Source organism: Sciurus vulgaris (assembly GCF_902686455.1).
Source record: "Sciurus vulgaris genome assembly, chromosome: 10".
Taxonomy (NCBI): Eukaryota; Metazoa; Chordata; class Mammalia; order Rodentia; family Sciuridae; genus Sciurus; species Sciurus vulgaris.
The window spans coordinates 73,583,182-73,606,321 of record NC_136470.1 but is presented as its reverse complement, the minus strand read 5'-3'; the positions used below and the strand labels follow the sequence as shown (position 1 = coordinate 73,606,321).

General features: G+C 48.0%; 1 protein-coding gene across 3 annotated transcripts in view; it reads left to right on the top strand.

The window, feature by feature from the left end:
• MYLK (myosin light chain kinase) overlaps positions 1-23,140 on the top strand; it is a 118,037-nt gene that overhangs the window by 70,020 nt on the left and 24,877 nt on the right. For all 3 annotated transcript variants that reach the window (XM_079155262.1, XM_079155261.1, XM_079155263.1), the window contains 5 exons: positions 1,718-1,871; positions 8,574-8,876; positions 16,515-16,547; positions 16,647-16,740; positions 17,741-17,944. In XM_079155262.1, the coding sequence (XP_079011388.1) occupies positions 1,718-1,871; positions 8,574-8,876; positions 16,515-16,547; positions 16,647-16,740; positions 17,741-17,944 (788 nt within the window). The remainder of the gene's footprint in view (positions 1-1,717; positions 1,872-8,573; positions 8,877-16,514; positions 16,548-16,646; positions 16,741-17,740; positions 17,945-23,140) is intronic.

Below are 23,140 nucleotides of genomic sequence, written 5' to 3'. Positions count from 1 at the left end.
GATTCCTTCTGTTTTAACAGCTTAAACTTGCCAGAGACTGAAAAGATCAAAGTGCATCTTAGTGTTCAGATAGATAAATTATATATTGAATAGAATTTTGGCTGACTGACACAGAAATCAGACTATGACTTAGGATGATGATTCCTATGGAAAAATATTTGAATTTCCAACCAGCTTTTAAAGAAACTTGGGAGATCCAGCCTTCCCACCACTGCCACATGGGTAATGTGTGCTCATGTGTGTGATCAGAAGTCATCCTAGAATGGTGGGCCTGACCCTGGATCAAGTGCCCTACAAAAAGTGTGGGTTTATTCTGAGTCTTCTGTTGCTCCATTTCCATGCCATTCAAATTGCTCTAGGCCCAGAGATGCGCTGCTAATACCAGGGAGGAGTGTAGAGTGGGAATCATAGATGGAGTTGAGAAACTAGCCTTTGGCATCCCAAAGACGTCAGTCCTGTTCTGGGCTACTATTTTCTGAAATAAGGTGGAATCACATCCCTTTTCAGAGACACCTGACCAAGTCCCAGCTCTGTCCATCAGAGAACTTCTGCAATGATGAAAATGTTCTGTATCTGTGCTGAACACAGTGGTGTCACTCTCCCTGTGTGACTGTTCAGCACATGAGGTGTGGCTAACAACTGAGGAACTGAATTTTTTATTTCAACTAGTTATAACTGGTTAAACAGATTTGTTGAGATATAATTCATGTAGTATAAAAATTCACCCTTTTAAATTATACAATTCAGCGGTTTTGACAGATCCATAAGGTTGTGTAAGCATCATCATTATCTAATCCTTACCCCAAAAAGAAGCTTCAAACCCATTAGCAGTCATTCTTCCCCTTCCTTCATCCTCTGACAGTCCTACCCTGCGTTCTGTCACCATTCACTTGCCTATTCTGGACATTTCATGTAGTGGAACCAGACAATATATCATCTTTTATGTCTGGATTTTTTGTGTGTGTGGTGCTGGGGATTGAACCCAGGGCCTCACACATGCTAGGCAAGTGCTATACCACCAAGTCCTACCCCCAGCCCTTTTTTGAGGGGAGGGGACACTGGGGATGGTACCCAAGTCTCGATAAGTTCCTGAGGCTGACCTCGAACTTGTGATCCTCCTGCCTCAGCCTCTCAAGTAGCTGCAATTACAGACATGTGCCACCAGCTTATTTTATATTACTTTTTTTCTTAGCATAATGTTTTCAAAGCTCACTGATGTTGTAGCATGAATAAGAACATTATTTCTTTTTATAATAAAGACCACATTTTGTTATCCATTCATCAGTTGATGGACATTTGGTTTGTTTCCACTTAATTAAAATGTAAATAACCACAAGTGGTTCTCAGCCACTACATTGGTCAGCACAGCAGAGGTGAGAGCCCAATGGGGTGTGTTTTGTGGCTGTCTTGGCTCAGATACATTCTATCATCCCATCCCAGAGTGGTAGTAGGAGACTGGGCCCCTCCTGAGCTACGTTCCAGGAGCAGCGAGTGCTGAGATAGATCATCCACCATGCCTCCCCGCCCCCAGTCTGCACATCCTCAGGGAGGCTTGGTTCTGGGGTTGGGAGAGGAGTGGTTAAGGGGAAGCTCAGAGTCCCGACAAGATGGAGCCCCCCATAGCTTGTCCAGCAGCATCCCTGGAGTAAGAGCCAGGGAAGACCCTCTTCCTTTCCTGGCCCAAGTCTCCAGCAGCTGCTCCACCCTCCATCACCAGATCCAGGAGTGCGAGAACATCCAGGTGGAGAACAGTGAGACTGGCAGCAAGCTCACCATCCTGGCTGCACGCCAGGAGCACTGCGGCTGCTACACGCTGCTGGTGGAGAACAAGCTGGGTACCAGACAGGCCCAGGTCAACCTCACCGTCGTGGGTGAGTCTGGGCACTGGGTGGCATGAAGGTTGGGGGATAGGGTAGGCAGTGAGCCCAAGCAGGATGCACGAACCTCAGGACCTCACCACTGTCACACCTTTCTCTCTGCCCATGGCCTTTGTCCCTCTGTCTCTACTTTCCTTGCTCTTACATCATTTTTGTCCTTCACAATGGTACAGAATTCTAGACCCTGTCCTCATCCCCACCCCTAGAACCATTTCTTCCTATGAATCCCCTCCTGGCCTCTCTATCTTTCTGAACATTGGAGATCCTGGGCCCCTCCACTTTTCGCTCCCTCCTGATAGCCTTTAACTCCTCCTTCATGTCTACTATGGCTTCTGTCCCCTTACAAATCCTCACCTGGATTCAGTGCTCCTTTGTGACTTCATTGCTCCAGTGCCTGCCTTGGGGATGCCACAGGCTCAAGGTTAGACCTCCAGGCTCAGCTAAGATGTCAGTGCTGGTCAGAGCCCTGTCCTTGTCTCTGTCCAGCACTGTTTCTCACTCTCCTCACCCTGCAGGCCTCGGCCTCTCCTTCTCCGAGAGATACGAGACACCAGGTGTGAATTTGCTCAATTTCAGGGCCCCACCTCTCCAGGTGTCTACTTCTGTCCCCCGATTACTTCACCCTCCAGATTCTGGAGGCTGCCCCCTTATACTCTAGATCCCAGGCTCTTGGGGATCCACCTCCCCATTTCTCCCTTATCTTCAGCCTCTCTGCTCTACTGGTTCCTCCCACAGCCCACAGATATGGCCATCTTAGCCAAACACACAGGCATGTATAACTCCTGCAATATTTTTTCTTGCTGTCCTCCCCACCCGCACCCTCCTCTCCTGTCCCCCATCACCCCATGGGCACAACCTCTGCAGGGCACAGTCTCTACTCCAATTCAGCTTCTTCAGCCCTGGTGCTCTTCAGCCCCTTGCACCTCACCCCCACATCCCATTAGTCTGTGAGAACCGCTCTTCTGAGGTCACTGTGTCCTCCTAATCTTAACTCCACTCCCTTTTCCCATCTCCAACACCCCATAAGTTGACTCCCTTTCCAGACCAATTCTCAAGCTCATCTTCTTCTTTCCTAATGAGTTTCCAGGCCCAGGCCAGCTCTCTCCTAAAACACCAAAATCACTCTCTAACTGCTCCTCACCATCAGCCATGCCCAGCTTCCTCCATCAGTCCTGGCTCCCCATGGGGCAGGTGCTCAGGGCATCAGAAAGACAAACAGATGAAGGAGCAGATATATGGAGAGTAGACCATGTCTTGTGCCTGTGTGGGCCTTGGCACATTGAGCTTATGAAACCCTTCAAACTGGTGTTCACTGACATATATGTGAAACCTGAGTAGGTTTTGCATTTGTTCTTGACTTTTAAGCTTATGGGGTACTTTTGTGAAAATTTGAAAAAGGGACCCCTCTGGGCAAAGTATAAATGCTGCATTCCAGGGCTCGGGGAGCAGAGGTTGGCCTCAACCCCTCCACTGGGCCCTTATGCAGTGCACAAAATTCTCAACTGTGCATTGCCCTTAACTATGACTCCTTGCTTCCTGGACTTTCCTGTGTGTTCCTGGTCACACATCCATGGGCATGTGGAACAAAAAGATCTGTGAGAATAGGACTCATGTGGCTACAGTGCTTAGAACTCTTCCCCTGGAACCTCTTTGTGGAAGTGTCTAGACATTAGGTTGGAAGGTGGAGAAGGGTACTCTAAAGGATTTTTATAGCCCTGACATTCTGTGGTGCCCTGACTTCAATCCCAGTGTCCCTCCTTTGTCCCCATCTCATATCCTCACCTTAGGACTTGGGTGAAGGTGTGCTTCCAACCTTGCAGAGGAGAAACAGAAGACTGATTCAGGCAAATAACAGTGCATCAGGGGCCACATAGGAGCTGAATCTCAAGCACTCAGACACCTGTCCTCCAGATACTACTTATGGGTGTTGAATGGGTACAGAATGTCCCCACAGGTTAAGGAAGCCTCTGTCTAGAAAGTTCATCTTGAGGGTGATGTGCAGGCCTTTGGGGGGACCGTCCACATACCAAGAAGCTGCTGACATCAGTTCACCCATTGTTTTCACCCTGAGCCTTGCACCATCTCCCTCCAGGACCTAAGCAGTTGGGGAAGAGGAGTCTTTTCTACGCAGGTGAATAGGAGGACAAAGGACAAAGGTGGGGTGACAAGTGAGGTGGCCAATGAACTTGCCCAGTGCAGATACCAGAACAGATCATGGGTGGCAGGCCCAGTGAGGCTGCCTAGAAGGGAAGTACTGCAGAACCCCCTAGAAAGTCACTGGACCCCAGGGTCCTTGGAGAGAGGATTTGCCCCACCGTGGTCTGCATTTCTCTCTGTTTGCCTTATCTCTTGCCCTCCCCCTCCCTGCCTCTGTCTCTGCCCATGTTCTCTTCTACCTACTTCTGTCACTCTGGCCCATTTCCCCTCTTTTCCTTTTGTTTCTCTGACCCATTGGAGTCCTTAGGTCAGGAATTTGGGATCTGGGAAGGATGGTACACTAAGGAATCAGGCAATAGGTTCTCATTCATAACGGGGAAAAGGATCCTCTTCTCACTCTTTCTGTCTTTTGTGACTCCAAGTGCTTATTTCCTTAATTTTCCCCCCAGGAGTCAGGAACCTTTGGGGATTGGTGCTAGTGGTCCAGCCAACTGTATATTTAGAGCAGTACCTGAAAGTATTGACTTGGCCCTGCTCCCGAGTCCTATCAGCAGGCATCAGTTTCCACTCTTCCTTGGTGTTCTCTCTCATCTGCCCTGCTTGGGTAACGGGGCTCAGCAGCTTTGAACTGTTGTTCTGAAACCAGCGCCCCCACCCCCATCCTGGCCACCCCCGCCTGGTGCCACACACTCCCCTCCTCCATCCCCACTGCATGGGCTGCAGTTGTGCCCTTTTATGGTTGAGTTTCTTATTCTCCATGGCCAGTGCTGACAGGGCCATTGGCGTGGCTGCCCGCCAGCTGGCAGGAGTAGCATGTTAAATGCCGTCCTGGGAGGGGAATGGAATGGAGAGCTGGGCTTTCTGTCTGCCTCCTCCTTGTAGAGCTAAGAATAGAATTGCTCAATAAAATGAGGACTTGCATTGATGGGAGCAGCAAAGCCGCATTCATTCAGAGCCCATGAATTTAGAATTAGTCCAAAATAAACCAGGACTAAGCTGATTTACCTATGTGTATCCAGGGACAGCTGTGTATTATCTGATCAGGGTTTATTAAGTAGACATGAAATGTAAATGAGATAAAACAGAAATTGCTCAGCCTGCTCCGGAGAGTTTTCAAGCACTGTAGAAGCATCCATTTACAGGCCAACTAAATAAGGCCTGTTTAATGCAACTTCCACTTGTTAGCAGTAAACTTCTTTTATGGCATGTTCTTTGAAGAACTAGTTTCTTTTCAGATAGTCTATGACTCCTATTTTTAAAATGATAATAAAAACTAGCCTTTCCCTCAGTTAGTTTCAATGAGTGATGCTTAGCTATTTTGGAGGCTTATTATTATTTTAAGAGGCAGCACAGGAATTTGAGATGCTCACTGTCTTCCTGCCCCTGGCCCCTGGTCTGCTGCCTGAGAGAGGAGGGAGTGAGCAGCAGATCCAGATGGATTCCTTACGGTCACTCACCCAGCACCAGAAAAACAGGTCTCTTTGCATAACTTTAAAGGAGAAAAACAAAATAGAGCGAACCCCAAATGCCCAATAATCCCCAAATGCTATCTGAGTTTGGAATTTGCATGATTTACAGGAGATTTCCCTTCGCAATGCCTGGCTTGAGCTAAGTAAGATGCTTTTTTGATCTCCTGCCTGATAGCCTGGAAAGTACCAAGCCCTGGAGCAGGGTCCGGAGGCTTTGTGGAATCTCCTTTTGGCTCTGTCCCTGACTAGCTGGGTTTCCTTGGTGAACAGAGTGCCTTAGCCTCTGAGGGTGAGGATGATCCATGTAGATGACCACCGGGGCCCTGCCAGCAGCTGCTGGATTCAGAACCAGTGGAAAGATGTCCAGGCAGGTTAGGTGCAGCCACAGATGGGCTTCACACAGACACCCACAGAGAGGTCAAGGGCAGATGCTTCAGTGGGAAGCTTTACAGACAAGATCCTCCATTTTCCCAGAATATTTGTTGAGCACAGAATCCTGGAGCTGGTGCCATGAGGAACCCTTTCCTTAGAAGCATTTCCCATTCTGTCAGTCAAGTCTCCAGGGAAGCCTGGGAGAGTTCTGAGGAAGTGTGGGGCTCCTGGCCCCAAATACTGAGCCAGCCTCCCCTTGGCCAGGCGCTTGCCCAGACTGTGTCTGTCTTTGGTGTGAGGCTTATGGGAGCGCGCTAATCCATCCTGAGTGTTCTCAGTTCTGATTAGCTCAGCCTCTGTGTGGGCAGTGTGGGTACAAAGAATAGAAAACACGAGGCACAGCCTGCGGCTCTAAGGAGGCTTCTAATCTCATAGGACTTGGGTCTTTTCTGACCTCCTTCATTGGGCACTAATTATGTGGTGAAGTTTCACTTGGAATTAAAGTCCACCTCCCCAAATTTTGTATCTTTTCTTTGTGTTATAGGAGGTGAACTGTATCATAAGTAAATTCAAGATCTCTAACAGGAAAGGTACAAATACTACCCCTAATGCTGTGCTCATTTCTCCAACTTGTCTTTCTTGCCCAAAACAGAGGGGAGAAAATTGGCCAATGGACCGCATCTGTACTCATCTATGATCACCGGTGTCTAGTCACAATGTCTCCCAGACATGCGGGGCAGGGCAGTGAGCCTTTCATCCCTCAGTAGGCTTTTTACTTCCTTAGCTAGTCTTGAGAAGACTTGAACTACTTGCTGCTAAGAGAGTTTAGAGTAATAAACATCTTAGCCAACATGAGAAATGTTTCTAAAAAGACCAATATATCTTTCAGAACAAACAGTTTTTCTAAGAGAGCGTATTAAACAACCAGTGAAAGTGGTTCTATCACAGGTCTCCAGCATGGCTGTGAGGCTGGGAAGTGGCTCTGACAAGTTCCCAGAATCATTCTCAGGAGGAGATCCAGGCTTGGGTTGTTGGGGACAGATGGATTCTGAGCAGTGCCTTCTGAGTTGGAATGTAGAAGAAGCAGGGCTGGGGGAGGGGAGAGAATGACTGTATAAGAATATGTATCCATATGTGTGCATCCTTGTATATGTATACACATGCAGGAATTTCTTCCTTCCCCATGGACACAGGGTCATTTGCAGAATTCCCTTTGGCCTTCCTGCCTAGCTGGGGTGGGAGAGTAGGAGTCAAGTACTTTACCTGTCTGCATTTGTTTCCATGATCCTTGCAAAAGCCCCTAAAAGGTAGGTACATATTAACACCATTTTACAAATGAGAAAGACAGACAAACAGGTCTCAAATTTACTAAGGTTTACATATTTATAAATTCACATAGCTTTGTTTTAACTGCTAGTTTGTGAGGCTCCATGAACTGATACTGTGCTTGGGCGATGAGGGGATCATCTATACCTAACACATAACATCTGTAACCAACCATATGCTAAAACTAAATCTGAAAAATAGGAGTTTGATTTAGATAAGCAAACTAACAAAAATCATCGAACTCAAAAAGAATCTCATTAAAGTGTTGACTACCATGATTTGACCTAAAGTTGACAGCCTTACTCTTCTGAGCTCAGGTAATCTGAAGGGGAATGTAGCAGCCAAGGGAGTCACTTCTTATTTGTGTCCTCAGCTCATTTCCTGTCCCTTAATCAGGGATGGCTGGGATTTGCTATTGCAATTTGCTTTTGAAATTTTTTATGTCATTATACACCAGTCCTGTGAGAATGGAAAAGGTATGGTAGAGGCTGGGGGTATAGCTCTGTGATAGAGCATGTGGTTAGCACACACAGGCCCTGACTTCAATCCCCAGCACCAAAAGCAAAACAACAAAAACAAAAGAGGTAAGGTAGGAGTAATTTTTTATGTACTATAATGTTAGAAAGAAACTCCTGTAATGAAGATAATAATGACTAGTCAAGGACTTTCTAAGAATTTCTCACAATAACCTTGCAACCCAGATGCTATTACTATCCATATTGTCCTGATGAAGAAACTGAGGCAGAGCAGTTAACAGCTACTGAGCAGGAACAGGTCTGTGTTCCAACCTAAATCTGTGTGACTTCAGATACTTCAGGTATCTGGCCCCTCAGTGGGGTGGATGTTTCCCAAGTTCCAGACAAAGTGGAGACAGACCTTTGGTTCTGTCACAGGTCCCTGGCCTCTGGCATAAAGGACACACACACACCCACTCTCAACTCTCTCCCAGTACATATTTTTGATGGGAAATAGTCCACGCCTACTAAGCAGCTTCCTAGATCTGTTTACTCTGAAAAATATGTTTATGACTTGAGCAGACTACAGGAAATCATGACTTGTCGATTGGAAAACTAGCCAGAGAAGGTTTCTTCCAAGCAAGTAGGTGTGTGTGTGGCTTTCTGCGCTGTCAATGAGAAATGAGAGCCAGAATAGGGATCTTCTCATGGCTGTTTCACAAGGATGTTTCTCCCCACAACAGAGCTAATTCAAGAATGTTGTTGGGCTGGGGATGTAGGTCAGTGGTAGAGCACTTGCCTAGCATGTGGGAGGCCCTGGGTTCAATCCCCAGCACCATAAATAAGAGGAGGAAGAAGAATGTCTTTCCCTGCAGTTCTGGAGAGTTTGGGTGATACTGTGCTTCTCTAATCCCCAGATAAGCCAGACCCCCCAGCTGGCACACCTTGTGCCTCTGATATCCGGAGCTCCTCACTGACCCTGTCCTGGTACGGCTCTTCATACGATGGGGGCAGTGCTGTACAGTCCTACAGTGTCGAGATCTGGGACTCGGTGGACAAGACATGGAAGGAACTATCCACATGCCGCAGCACCTCTTTTAACGTCCAGGAACTACTGCCTGACCGCGAGTATAAATTCCGTGTGCGTGCAATCAACATCTATGGAACCAGTGAGCCAAGCCAGGAGTCTGAGCTCACAGTGGTGGGAGAGAAACCTGAGGGTAGGCTGCTCCACCTTTTGCCTATTTTTGAAATGAGTGTGCATAAATGAGCTTAAGTGTGTAAAGTCTGTGCTGAGAGGGGTGCAGAAGGAAGGACAAAATACCAGCAGTGGGTGGTGGGACATTTTGTGGCCCTGTTTTGTAAGGTTGTTTTTCTGATTCATACTTTTAAAGAAGTACATAGGACCTTTGAAAAACCACTGAACCCATACAATGGGGCAGTGGCTTGGTGGCCAGGCACTGGGTTTGCTCCCCAAAACTGCAAAAGAAACACATTGAACTAGCAATTTTAGTACAGTGCCACCAGGGGGTGATAGTGTCAGGACTTGGGATACAAAGACAGCTAAGACAAGGAGCTTCAATCTAGGAAGACAGATGTATATACAGCCAACTATAATGAGATAGGTTGCATCTTACTGCAGTGATACAAACAGAGCTGAGGGCATGTGGCAGAAAATTTTACCATGGAGACCAGAAGGCTTCCTGGAGGAGGTGACACTTCAGCCATGTCTTGGAAAAGGAATTAGGATTCCAAGAGGCAAGGAAGGTAAGGAAAGGCATTCTACACAGCATGAGCAAGGGCAGGAAGTGAGTGGAAATGAGTGGCATTTGTGTGTGGCCAGGACATATGTTGTGTGAGACAGAATAAGAGGAAGTAAGATAAGAGGCAGTTTAGGTAAAGTTGTGGATTTCATCAAAATTTTCAGCAGGGGATTGAGAGGATTAGATCTGGTTTTTAGAAAGTGGCCTAGGGAAATAGGTGTCCAAAGCTTGGCTGTGGACCAACAACCTTGGCATCCTGGGAGCTTGTTAGACTGCAGACTCTCAGCCCCCACACCCACAGGGCATCTGAACCTTTGTTTCAGTGTGATGCACTCCTCAGGGATTCATGTGCTCATCAAAGTTTGAGAAGTCCTGGAGTGGGGAATGGATGGTAGGGAGGAGATTGGAGTCCATCAGGTGCCAGGTGGGCCTCTGTGGGCTCATCCAGGAGAGGGACGGGAAGGACATGAAGGAAAGCCTCAGAAGCTAGAATGGACCATTCCTGATGACTTGTTGGTTTGAGAGTTGAGTGGGGGAATTAGAAGAGTCTAAGTGGACTCGCAGTTCCTGGCTTGGGTAACTGAGCACAGATTCAAGAGCCAGTTAGAGCTTTATTGTGTGAGTCATCATGGCTAACGTACATTGAGCACCTGCCACGTGTTAATATGTTAATCACTTTACATGCATCATTTCATTCAGTCCTAACAACCCAATGAAGTAGGTTCTGTTATCACACTCATCTCATAGGCGGGAAATGAGGGTTAGCAGGGCGAAGCTGCTTGCCAGGGGCCACAAAGCTTGTGGAAGCTGAGTGGAAGGTTGAACCAAGAGCCATCTGGCCTGAAGCTTGTGCTCCTTTGGCCAGACCAAGGGAAGAAGTCCATTGCACTGCCTCCTTGGTCTGGGACTTGAGTGACTTGGAGGTTAGATAACAGGAGGAGATGGGGGCTCTGGTTTCAGACAGGTTGAGTTGAGGGACATCCAAGAGGAAGTGACTTAAGACTACTGAGTCCAAGGCTCAGGAGGCAGGTGTAAGCTAGGGTTGCAGATTTGGGAATCTGCACCGTTTAATTGGTAACTGAAGCCGGGGCATCAATGAGGTCACCCAGAAGGTGGCAGAGAAAGACCATGCTGCAAGAGTCTGCAGGACCAGCAGAAAGGACTGGGAAGGGAGAGAACCAGGAGGAGGTTGGAGTCCATTGTAGAAACAAGGGAAGGAGCAAATTAAGAAATGCTGAAGTGAAAGAGATGAGGGATCAGAAGGATCTTTGGATTCAACCCTTTGGTTGGTAGTGAACTTTGAGATCAAAGTCCATAGAGTTTCCCCAGGGTGGAAAAATGGTTGTTCTGGTTAGGAAATAGATGGAAGAAAAAGAGGCCAGGAATGTGGAATATTATCTCAAGGTGTCTTGTGGGAAGAACTGGAAAAGTATGCTGTGAATTTAAGGTAAAAAAAGGTTTGGGATAGGAAAGCACATGGAGGGCCTGGTGTGGTGGCATGTGCCTGTAATGCCAGCAGCTTAGGAGACTGAGGCGAAAGGATCAAGAGTTCAAAACTAGCCTCAGTAAAATGAAGTACTAAGCAACTCAGTGAGACCCTGTCTCTAAATAAAATATAAAATAGGGCTTGGGATGTGGCTCAGTGGTTGAGTGCCCCTGAGTTCAATCCCTGATACCCTTCCCCCTGCAAAAAGTGGCTGAGGCAGGAGGACCGTGAGCTCAAAGTCAGCCTCAGCAACTTAGCAAGGCCCTAAGCAACTTGGCAAGACCCTGTCTTTAAATAAAATATTTTAAAGAGAGCTGGAGATGTGGCTCAATGGTTAAGCACCTCTGGGTTCAATCCCTGGTACCAAAAAAATAAAAAAACAAACAAACAAACAAAGGACATGGAGGAACATAAGGGACTAATGCTATTGGAGAGAGGAGAGCTTAAGAGTGTGAGGCAGAGACATTTGTGCGAGACTAAAGTGTCAAAGGAGATGGGGAGGGAACTGTCCTAGAAGTAACTAGACACATCGTAAGTGTGGAAATGTCCTGGTTGGATACCTCTTTCTTTTGGGAGGGGGTACCGGGGTTTGAACTCAGGGCACTGAACCACCAAGCCACATCCCCAGCCCTATTTTGTATTTTATTTAGAGACAGGGTCTCACTGAGTTGCTTGGTGCCTCGCTTTTGCTGAGGCTGGCTTTGAACTCTCAGTTCTCCTGCCTCAGCCTCCCAAGCTGGCGTTATAGGTGTGTGTCACTATGCCTGGCTTGATATCTCTCTTTAGTTTTTAAAACTGGGAATAAAACAGGTCTTAAAACTTGACTTTCTAATTAAAAGAGGGCTCCAGAAAGAAAGAGAGGGGACACCAAAGGAAAACATACCAATTTCACTCTGCCACCCCAGCAGCCTGTGTGCTGGGCACCTTCACTTCTGAGCCCTGGGGATGCACATGGGCAGCTCCTAAAGTTCCAGCTGGCATCGCAGTTCTTTTGGGGGAAGCTTAGTAACAAAGCCACCATGCGCCGCCCTCTTACCCCCCCCCCCACCCCCCCCACCCCCCCCCCCCCCCCCGCACACCATTCTGCAACAGGCAGAGTCAGGAGCAGGCAGGACAGTGGCCCCCAGGAAGCCAGGACAGCAATGCCAGGACTCTGGGGGAGAACCTGTGAAGAGGAGGAGCAGGGCAGGTGGTCTTGCAGTCCTCAGCAGGAAGTCTTAGGCAGCCCACAGAGCCCCCCAGGCTGCTGCCCCTCCTGCTGGGTCAAAGGGAAATCGGCTGAAATCCAGAGGAGGAGTCTAAGCCGCCCAGGACTTCCAGACCCGCCCAGCTGGATTATCCAAGGGTTGGCAAGCTTTAGGTCTGAGGGCAGGGTGGAAGGTGGAGTTGGTGGGGAGTAATTACAAGCAAGAGGTCTTGGTCTGCTCAGATGCTAGTGAATTATAAGCCGATAAGCCATCTCTTTCTATTTTAAAGGAAAACAGCTCTGAGAGAGAGGTGGTGTGTGTGTGTGTGTGTGTGTGGTGTGGCAGGTGTTGGCAGGTGGTTGGAGTTGGAGATCACAGGAGGTCACTTTTTGGAGCAGGGGGCTACAGGGGTCGTATTAAAATAGTACCCATAAACTCCACTCCACAAAGCCCAGCTGCTGTGGGCTGTACCTCCACCCTGCCTCTTACCTTGGTAATTTCAGCTTTCTACCTCATGCTGATCTCAGTTCCGTCCCTGTTTACATGCCAGTCCTCACCTGTGCATGCACCTCTCGTGAGCTCCAGGTGCTTCCACAGGCACTGGGAAGACAGTGAAGAACAAAGTGGGCTTCCCACCGGGCTTTAGTGGCTTCCCTATGCCAGGGCCACCACTCAAACTAGAGTCCCTACCTGACAGTTCCCTGCCCACCTGGCCTTACCAAGCCAAGTAAACAGCCATCCCCTTGCCATGACCGCTCTCCCATGCAGCCAAGTCTTGAACTCCACCCCACCACACACACTCCTGCCCTCTTAAATCCCCTTGTCTTTGCTCCTGCTCCTCATTTGTCCTAGTCTATATAGTTTTTAGCAAAACAACTATGACTGAAGCTTCCTTTCCAGCTGAGGCCTCCTTGCAATCCAAAGGGCAGTCAGAGCTACCCAGTCTGGGCCGATGCCATCGCAGGCTCCAGCCCCACCTGGCCCTGGAGAATGTGTCCAGAGCCAGGGTGCCCTCTAGTGCCCACAGGGTGTGCAGCAGTCCCCTGCAGCAGAAAGGTTCATTGCTGTGGGTCTCAGGGGATCTGTGCTGTGAGTGTCTGTCTGAGCACTTAACTGGTCTTCTTTGGGACACCACTCCAGGGTAATGAGATTCTCATCTGTTTGAAGGAATATCTCAGAACCCTCAGCCAAATAGCTATTCCACTTAGCTCTTTGATCTCATAGCTCATTCTAATTAGAGGGTTTTGTTGTTGTTTTTAGATGTTTAGCTCAAGTCCTCTCTTCTACAATTTTAGCTCATCCTTAGTGGAAAGATGGAAACCAAGTGGTCGCATTTGTCATTGCTACAACCCTTAATGCTCAGCAAGCTGAGCTGTGGTCTCTTCCTGCTCCTCTCCTGCCCGACCCCAACCCTCCCGGTTGCCTCGCCCTTCAAGTAGAAATGGAGGCAAGACAAGAGGAGGAAGGCAGAAGGGGACACAGCAGGCTGGTGTCATAACAAGAGCCCTGCAGAAAAAGTCTGTGGTACAACAATGAGGAATTGAATCCCTAGGATAGGGTTTGGTCCCCCAACTAGAGCATGTGAGAGGCAGAGCTGGGGATAGGTATGGTGTTGGGAGGGAGCCGAACGCCAGCCAGCTCTACAGTTATCTGACTGGCTTCAGGGGGATGGGGAGAGGCCAGCTCTGAATCTAAGGCCCTCTCCAAGGCTGGCTGGGAAAGCCCCTGTGCCCGGGCAACAGAAGATCCCTCACGGCTCTTGCACTGCGCCTCTGACTAGCAGAGTATAAACTCTGGAAGACACAGGGCCAAGAAAGGCTGCCTTCCCTTTCTCTCACTCTGCTGCTCAGAACATTCCGGTCCCTTTGCCACACCAGGAAAATGTGGCAGGAAACCAAGAAAATAAAGGGTGCTCAGTACTTCACAACCACTGTCTCAGACTTGGCACTGCAGTTCAGGGTGCTGGGGCCTCCCTGCAGGAAACTGCTATTTTGTCTGTAAGACTTGGGCCACGCCTGACATCCACCAGGTGTTCAGTGAACAGTGGACTTGAATCTCTTGCTTCTCTGAAACCCTCTTTGAAACGTCTTTGTGGAACTAATCTACACATCCCCTGACCTGTTTGTTGTTCTTGTGGCACCTCCAGGCGTGAATCCTCACAGGAGGCCTGCCCTGCCACAGAATGGGGCCCTCAGGTGATGGTGTGCATGAGTTGATGACAGTCTGTAACCCTGGCAACTATGTGCTTTTCTTTTAAATCACCAGAGTCCTGGGAGCAGATGCCAACGAAGCTTTACCCAGGGTCTCAGAGTGGCCCTCCCTGTCGTGGCCAGTGCACATTGCCCTGATGGCAACGTGCTGAGGGCCAGGGCCCGAGGCTGAGGAACTGTGTTCTTCCCCTGAGTTTCACTGCGCATCTCAGAGGCTATCATTCCCAAGGCTAGAACTATTCAGCTCTCCCTCAACTGATCAGTGCATCCTCTCAGGTCGTCCTTGTCACTGATGGATTTGACAGTGTCACTCAACTCCCAGATATGCGAATTTGGAAAAACGGATCATTTAGACCCAGCTCCAGCCGTCTCTGTGGCTCCCCGTCCCTCATTCTTCCCCAGCGAGCCTCTGGGTCCTCACCCTTTTTCATTTTCCATGCCTGTTTCTGTATTATTCTTCCCAGTACTCTCCTGTTTAGTTTTTAAAACTAAACTTTGTCAGCAGTGTTTTAAGAACTCTAAACAGATCACAGCTCCTCTTGTTCCTGGTTTCACGCTCATAACTCTCAAACCCTTTTCAGCAAGTGGCACTTATCCTCTGTGGATCCCGTAACTTTTCCCTGACCCCATAGGTTCCAGTCCTTGTTCTGCTTCAGCATCACAGGGGCCTTGCCACCCACAGGTCAAGCTATGTCTCCTCCCTCATAGACCCAGACCTTCCAAACTCCAGCAGAGTGTGACTCCTGAGGCAGCCCTGCCCAGCTGACCCTACCAGCTCTGGGCCCCCTCTCGAAGTGCAGACACACTGGCCACCTCCTTCCCCAGGCTTTACTGTGCCAGGGCTTCTGCAGGTCACGCCCTTTCCCCATGTACTCTCACACTCAGATGCTCACACACACATACACACTCACACTCTCATGCTTGTACGCCCCATACCATCCCACACATTCACACGCTCCCGGACTGTGGTCCCACACCCACTCCCACGCAGGTGCACTCTCACACCCACTCACACTCTCGCACATTGTCCCACATACTCACTCGCACACACATTCACAGACTTTTAAAAATCCTTTCTTCCCTTTGGTTTCTGTCATGTCCTTGCACCATCTCCTCAGGAAAGGTCCCTTCATCCCTGTTGACCAGAACACAGCCCATGCGATGACCGAGGAGCACAGAGCATGACACAGTAGTGCATCCAGAGCTGGTTGGGCCCCAGAAGTCACCTGGCTCAATTTCTTCCCCCAGATGAGGAAGTGGAGGCCCAGATAGGGAGAGGCACTCAGCCAAGGCCAGAATGACGCTATTGTCCAGCGAAAAGCGTGTATCAAGACAGAGGAGAGCCTGGTGCTCAGAAATGGATGTGTGCCCCGGGGGGTTCCTTGCCTGCCCCCCACATCACCCTTCACTGCTGCATAGCCGTGAGAGAAGCTGGCATGGGCTGCCTGTGTCCCTTCTCAGCCTGCCTGGTGGACACCTACTGGCTTCACTGTGTCGTTGCTGACCCCTCACTGTGTCATCATTTCCTTTAAGACACAGTTTAAGCCTACTCCTTCATGAACAAGTACTCTGACATTACCTCTTGGCCCCATTTTGTCTTGCTTCCCTCCATGACATGTTCAGTGTGTACCATAAGGAGGCGCACATGGTTTTGTGACACTTTGTAATTGATACTTCAACTATGTATGTTTTTGCCTCTCCAACTAAATTATAAGCTTTAACAAGGAAAGAGAGATCATGACTTATATGTGTTTTGTTTTGTATGCCCACATTGCTGGCAAGATGCTTGGTGTACTGCAGGAATCCCATAAAAAATGTTCAATAAATGCATACATAGATTTGACACTGGAAGCAATTGTAAGTTGCTGACTTGGAAACCAGGGCACGAAAGGACTCTGTGACAGTTATATGTAGATTCTGAAAGTTGACAGGGACTGGAAGAGATGTGGAGGAGGATAGGTCCAGGGTTGTGGGGTTAGAGAAGAAGGGATGGAGTTGAGACCTGGTGGAGGAGTGGAGTGACTGGCCATGAGGCCAGGACCTGCCAGTCTGCACCTGGCTCTGTTTGCAGAATGAACTGACTGACCGCAGGAGATGCTCAGAGGTCTGGGCTGGGTGGCCTGGTATCCAGGAAGAGCCCCAGCATGCCTTGCTCTCGATGGACCTCAGCACTAATCCCCATCTTCTCTCTGCCTCTCCTTGTCTCCCCCAGAGCCAAAGGATGAAGTGGAGGTGTCCGATGATGGTGAGTGCCGGCCACGTGGCCTTCGGTCAGCCTCTCAGGGTGGAGCAGGGTGAGCAAGGGGATCTGATGGCTCATATTCACCCTGACTATGCCCTCCAGATGAGAAGGAACCTGAAGTTGACTACCGAACAGTGACAGTCAACACGGAACAAAAAGTATCTGACTTTTATGACATTGAAGAGAGACTAGGATCGTAAGTGGAGTGGGAAGCTGCCTCTGGGCCCTGGGGTGAGGGTGGCACAGGTCTCATAGTTAAACCCAGTTACTCTTTTCTGTCCTGACTCTTGCAGTCACTGGGACCATCTCAGGAATGCATCACTCTCTGCAGACGGGCAGAGTCCTTCCTGCAATTCTGTCACAGCCTTGGGAAGGCCTGCCTTTTCTGTGCCTCCTTTCACAGCACAGCACTGAAATAGGACTAGATGTGGGTTCAGGATCCCTTCCATTTGGTCCCCAGCAGTAGAGGAGCCTGACGGGCACCCCCTGCCCAGTGCTTCATCAACATGCAGGGCAGCCTCACAGCCCCCTGGTGAACTCGCTCTGCAGTTTCTGCTGACTCCCCCCGGGGGTTCTCTCCCTGGAAGAGTTCAAGAGGGGAAAGAGAGAGGAACTGAGCTCAGTTTTTATTCCCATTGTTTTCTGGGAGATAAAGAAGCAAAGCAAAGCTCTTAGCAATGTGTGAAAGGAGTCACCCTGCTAGGTTGAGTTCTGTCACAGAGAAGACTCATACTCTCCAGTATTGGGAAGCGGGGTCCTTCCTGGGCTTCACCGGGAGATCAGTGCTAGATTGGAGTGGAAGGCAATGGTTCAGTAATCCTGTATTTGGGAAGGATGAACTCAACCCAACTCTGTGAGTCCCTCTTCAGGGAAGGGAAACCACCAACCAAGATGGAAGAGCTATGCGCTTCATTGATCTGGAGCAGGGATTGGCAAACTTTCTCCATAAAGGGCCACATAGGTAACGTTTTAGGCTCTTTGGGTCATAGGTCTGTGTCTCTGCCACTCAGCTCTGCCATTGCTGAGCAAAGGCAAATGTGGACAATATGTGAGCAAACAGGTGTGTGTGTGGGTTCCATTCACACCTTGGCTGTAAAGAGGCAGGCCAGGTTTGTCCTGCCGCCACAGTTAGCCAGCCCAACTTAGTAGAAAGCTTGACTAAATTTGGCTTTTCTTTCCTCCCTTTTTTTGTGTAGGGGGAAATTTGGACAAGTCTTTCGACTTGTAGAAAAGAAAACTGGAAAAATCTGGGCAGGGAAATTCTTCAAGGCATATTCAGCAAAAGAAAAAGAGAATATCCGGCAGGAGATCAGCATCATGAACTGCCTCCACCACCCCAAGCTGGTCCAGTGCGTGGATGCCTTTGAAGAAAAGGCCAATATTGTCATGGTCCTGGAGATGTGAGTGGCGTGCAGGCCTGGCATCCCCTGCCTGTGTCCGTCCCACTGTCCCATCTCAGCCACTTCTGACCCAAAGTAGACAGAGCTGCACTGGGATGTGCTGGGCAAGATTCTTCCCAGCCTGTGGCCAGGGGTGACCAGTAGGAACCAGAACTGACCCAGACCCCTTGGATGGTGGCCTTCCTGTCATCCTGTGCTCATTTCCTCAATAGCACAATCTTCCAGGACCCTGCACCCTTTCCCCTCTAGTGTCCCTGCAAAAGGGCCAAAACTATCCCCAGTCTCCTTGATTTCATGCAGGGCAGTCTCACCTAGAGGTGGTCTAAGTTTGAGGGGAAAGGACGGGCAGCTTCCTGACTCCCTACAAAAGTAAAGGGGACCCAGGGCTGGGGACCCAGAATCCAGGAGTAGACTCTTTGCTCTGGTTCTTTCACTGAGCTTCTGTGTGACCCTGTTGCACCCTTAAGTGTGCCCTTTTGACTTCTCACTCACCAAAGTAGCACTTTCTCTGCTGAGGCAGGGGAATGGATCAGATGACCTCCAGCCAAGGCTTCCCCAAAATCCATTGTTTCCTCTACATCCTAATCCTCTACCTCCCTCCTGCTCTCTCAGACATACACAAACACACACACTACACAAACACACTGGTACCAATAAGCCAGGTGTCCTCCACAGCTTCTGCATTTTTTTATGGATTTCCTTTGTGCATCTGAATATTTGGAATTTTTTGAAAATATACCATCATATCAAAAATTATAAGAAAATACACAATGAAAAATTTTATTCCCACCCCCATCCGCCATCTACTCTGTTGCTACCTTACTTCCACCTCCACCAGAGGTGGACAATTTTATTGATTTCTGTTGGTATTTCTTCCAAAGTTTCTTTATGAAAATATGAATGTATATGACATATATCTTCTTACTTTCTTGCCTTTTAAGACCAAAGTAACTTATTGTACTTGCTATTCCACACTTTGCATTTTCCTATGCAGTGTGATAGTCAGACCTTTGTTCTCACAGCTTCCTGGGATCTCACCGTATGGACACATCTCATGTCTTTGAGCTATCTGCTTTCAATAAGCAGTCGGGTACTTTCCAGGCTTTTACTTTTGCAAATAAGCATTGTTTGTAACCTCAAACACACTTCTTTTCACTCATGCCTCTGTATATCTGTAGCTTATGTTCCCAGAAGTGGGGGAGCACTGGTGGTAAGGGTCTGCACTTTTGAAAATTTTGCAGCTATTATAGAATTGCCTTCAGCATCCTTGCATGATGCATTCTGAACTTTGGGGATCTGAGTCCTTGGGAAAGTATCCCTCAGCATCCGGGCATTCTTCCCCAGGAAAGATAAGGTCTGTGAGTAGAATAATAGCAGCCTCTTCTCTCCCCTGACTGCAGGAACACATGAATATACTCCTTTCCTAATGTGTTCCTCAGGACAGGCAAGAGGAGTTTAGAGCACAGATGTGAGTCAGGTAGACCTTACTTTAGATCCCAGCTCTGCCTCTTACCTGTTATCTGACCTTGAATAAGTTTACTCAACTGCGCCAATCCTTAGTTTTATTATCCATAAAAGAGGCTATTAAAGTGGTCTCCTGAATGCTGTGTGAATTAAGTGGAACAATGCTTTTAAAACACAGCGCCTGTAATGGGGGTGACTCTCAGTAGTATCATACATTGATTTCCTCTGTCTCCTGGTCTTTTTTCCATTTAAAAGTATGATATGAACATTTTAACATTGAATACCACAAATTCGTGGAACAAATTCCTAGTATTCAGGAAGCTTGGCCTCAAGTTCAATTTTATAATTGTTCAATTCTACCAGCAAAAGAGGAATTTGGGCTGAATAATTAATCCCAAGCCTCCCTTTTGGCTATAAAAATCTACAATTCTGTGGAATCATAAATGACTCAGAGAAAATCTTCACTTGTGTCTTATGATCAAACTCACATTTGCTCCCCCCCTCAACTGTCAGTAAGTGTTTAACCCATGTCTATGACCTCGTTCATCCTACCTCCCACAATACCCTGGGGGGGGCTGCAGCTTTTCAGAGTTGCTTTAGAACAAATTGCGTAGTCCAGGCAGAGTGGGCATATGAGGACATGTGTAGAAATGTCTTATCTTTAGAAGTTAATCCTTGAGCAAGTTCGTGAGAGGGGGCAGAAGGCAGCCGAGTCTGGGTAAGGCCAGTCGGCAGCACCAGTGGGCAGAATACCATACTTAGCTTGGAATTGGGAGTTGGCAAGCTGGATGGAAAAAGCAGGGAGAAATATAAGAAGGTTTCAGCTGGTCTGGCTTTCATCCCTCCACCCTACTCCTCCCCCATGGACAGGAGCAAGTCTTACATGCACAGATGCCAGAAGATTCATTGTCTGCCCTTGGGCTCTGGAGCCTACCCCTTGATAGAAACTCAACCCAAGGAGAGAGGAGCAGGATGTATGTACTCCATCCATATGTCCCTGCCAGCCTAACCGTTCTAAGATTAGCCACAGTGAGGGACAGCTTGATGTTTAACAATGCAATTTGCTATTCTCCTTGTTTGATGGGGAAACTGAACTCAAGAGAAGAGTGATGCTTGGTGATATAGAAATGTATTCCTTCCTTTCAGCTGTCTCAGATGTGTGAGAAAGAAGAATAAATGTGTCTTCAGCCTTTCTGACTTCTGAAATTACTGGACAAGCCCCCATCATACAGCAGTGTTGCTCTGAGACCTGGCCTGGAGCCTGGGCTTGTCCTTTTGAAAGTGTTTGGGCTATTCCAAGTGGTGGTAGGACCCGCAGCACTGAAGAGGACGTGAAGTTTAGGCTGAATCATTGGTAGCTGACCTCACCTTTGTGCTACTGTGCAAAACTGATTAAAGAGCATCCAGCTAGATGCCATGAGATAAAGAAGAGAGGGCCTGAGTAATGAATCTCTGACTAGCATCATTCCTTCTAACTGCCACTGAGGGCTGGCCGAGACCTAAAGCTTTGAGGATAAATTTGATCCCTTGGGATAGGTAACCTTGGTGATAATAGGTATTTCATTTATTTTTTCACCCACTCACTATTAATTTACTAAGCACACATTTCCTCTGGCCCAGTCTTGGCCCTTAGCATTATCCTATGCCTGTGGATGGTGGTTTCTTTCTACCAAACCAACCTTCCATCGTAGTCTAGAGCATTTTGGAGAGAGACATTCAGAGCCATTAATCCTGCTTATTTGAAATAGGAGCAAACCTGTTTGAACTAATATTGAATAAGTTACCTCTAGAAGTGCCTTAGTCATTATCTTCATGGCTCAGATATCTGCCGCGCATTGCCTCAGACATTCCCAAAGGCACTGAAAATAATGGTTGCTTGCTTTCTCAGAATAGTGCAAACTTAAAAGCAAACATTTTGGGGCATCTTATCTGTTCCAGATACTGCCAGGTGCAAATGAAGGCCTGGAGGTGAGCCAGACCTTTGTAGACATGCTGACAAACAACTTTGAGACAAGGCTGGCTTGACACGAAAAGTGCAGAGACAATAACGCCCACAGAAGGAGAGCGTTTCATATAGAGAAATAGGGAGGGATTTCTTTTAGGATGTGGATTTCAGCTATCCACCAGGATGGTAGTGGAGTAAGCCAGTATTTCCCAAACATGTCTGACCATGAGAGTAACTGGGTACGTCTTAAAAATACTGATCTTCAGATCCTTCCCAAGATTTCCAGAATCTCCAGGGAAGAAGCTTGGGAATGTGTATTTTCAGTGAGAGCCCCAAGTGATTCTTTAAAATAAAAAATTCATAATCAGCTTGAACTTACTATGTTCACAAGTCACCTTCCTAAGCACTTTGCCTATATTAATTCACTCCATCTCAGGAGCAACCCTGTGGGTGGTGATATTTTTATCTTCAGATTACACATGAAGAAACTGAGGCACAGAAATGTTAAGAAGCACCTAAGACCTAACATTGTAGAGTTTGTCTTCAAGCCTTGGTGGAAAGCAAAAGGGCTTAAGGACAAAGGCGCCACCTGCTAGCTGTGCAGAAACCTCCTCCTTGGGTTGGTCCTGAAGCATTGGTTTTAGCGCCCCCTAGTGGCCACTGGCACGTACTAAGCTTTCCCAGCTCTGTCCTGCCAGCAGTATTGTATGTTGATGGAGGTGGACAGGCCATGGTGAGCTGGACCCCACAGTGCATCCCTGTCTATTTCTCCCACAGAGGTCAGTGACAAGATCCACCTGGCCCACCAGAGAATATCAAACAATAATATGTACTGAGCACCTCCTGTGTGTCAGGAGTGATACTTTACAAAGTTTCTACATTCCTAGCAACTCAGTGAGGTGGGAAAAATAAGGAAACAAGGGCTCTGTAGGGTTAATTTTCTCAAATTCACATAGTTTGTAAAAGGTAGACAGGGTTCCGAGTCAGACCTTCATCTCTTCATGATGACTCCCCTTAGGAGAAGGTACACCCTTGCAAGAACACAGTCCCAGAAGAACTCCACCAAGCCTTGTCCAGCTGGAGGACCTTCAGGCTGTTGTAGGAAAGAAGGTGTACTGGTATCTGAATGCTGCATACATTGCCAAGGACATGCTTTAAGCTTGCTAAGCAGTGAGCAAGGAAGGTGGCTCAGAGAGCTGGGGTAGGGGACCAGAGGTTGTTTTTAGCAGAAGTGGTATTTAGCAGTATCATGCATTTGCACTTAAGGACAATATGCTAGTTGGCTGAGGCCCAGGACAGCCTTTAGCACAGGACTCCTGGCTGTGGGCTTCAGGAGTAGAATGGAATGGACGTGGCCAGGATCCAGAGTCTCTCCAGGTACAAAGGATTACCCTTCCAGCGTGGGCGAGGAAGGAGTCCAGGCAAGACAAGTTAGTCACTGGAGGAAGTAAACCAATACTAGGCTTAGCCAGAGTATGCAAACCTGTCAGTTTAATGGGTTATAGCCAACTGATTCTGGAAAATTTGCTGAGGATTCCTTATTATCAGAAATATTTTTTCTGTTCCTGGTTGTACAAAATCAATGCTTATGGAAACTATATTTTAAACTTAAGTTCCCTGTGACAAAAAGACCCAGCTAGGGTACGAGGATGTTTCCTTATGCATCTGTAGTCCTGTGAGGGAAAGAGACTGCCCAGGGGTTACCTTTTTGCTAAGGAGATCATATCCAAATCCTTCCATTCACACCCACCCCTGAGACTGTCTGGCCTGAGTACTTCCTTGATTTC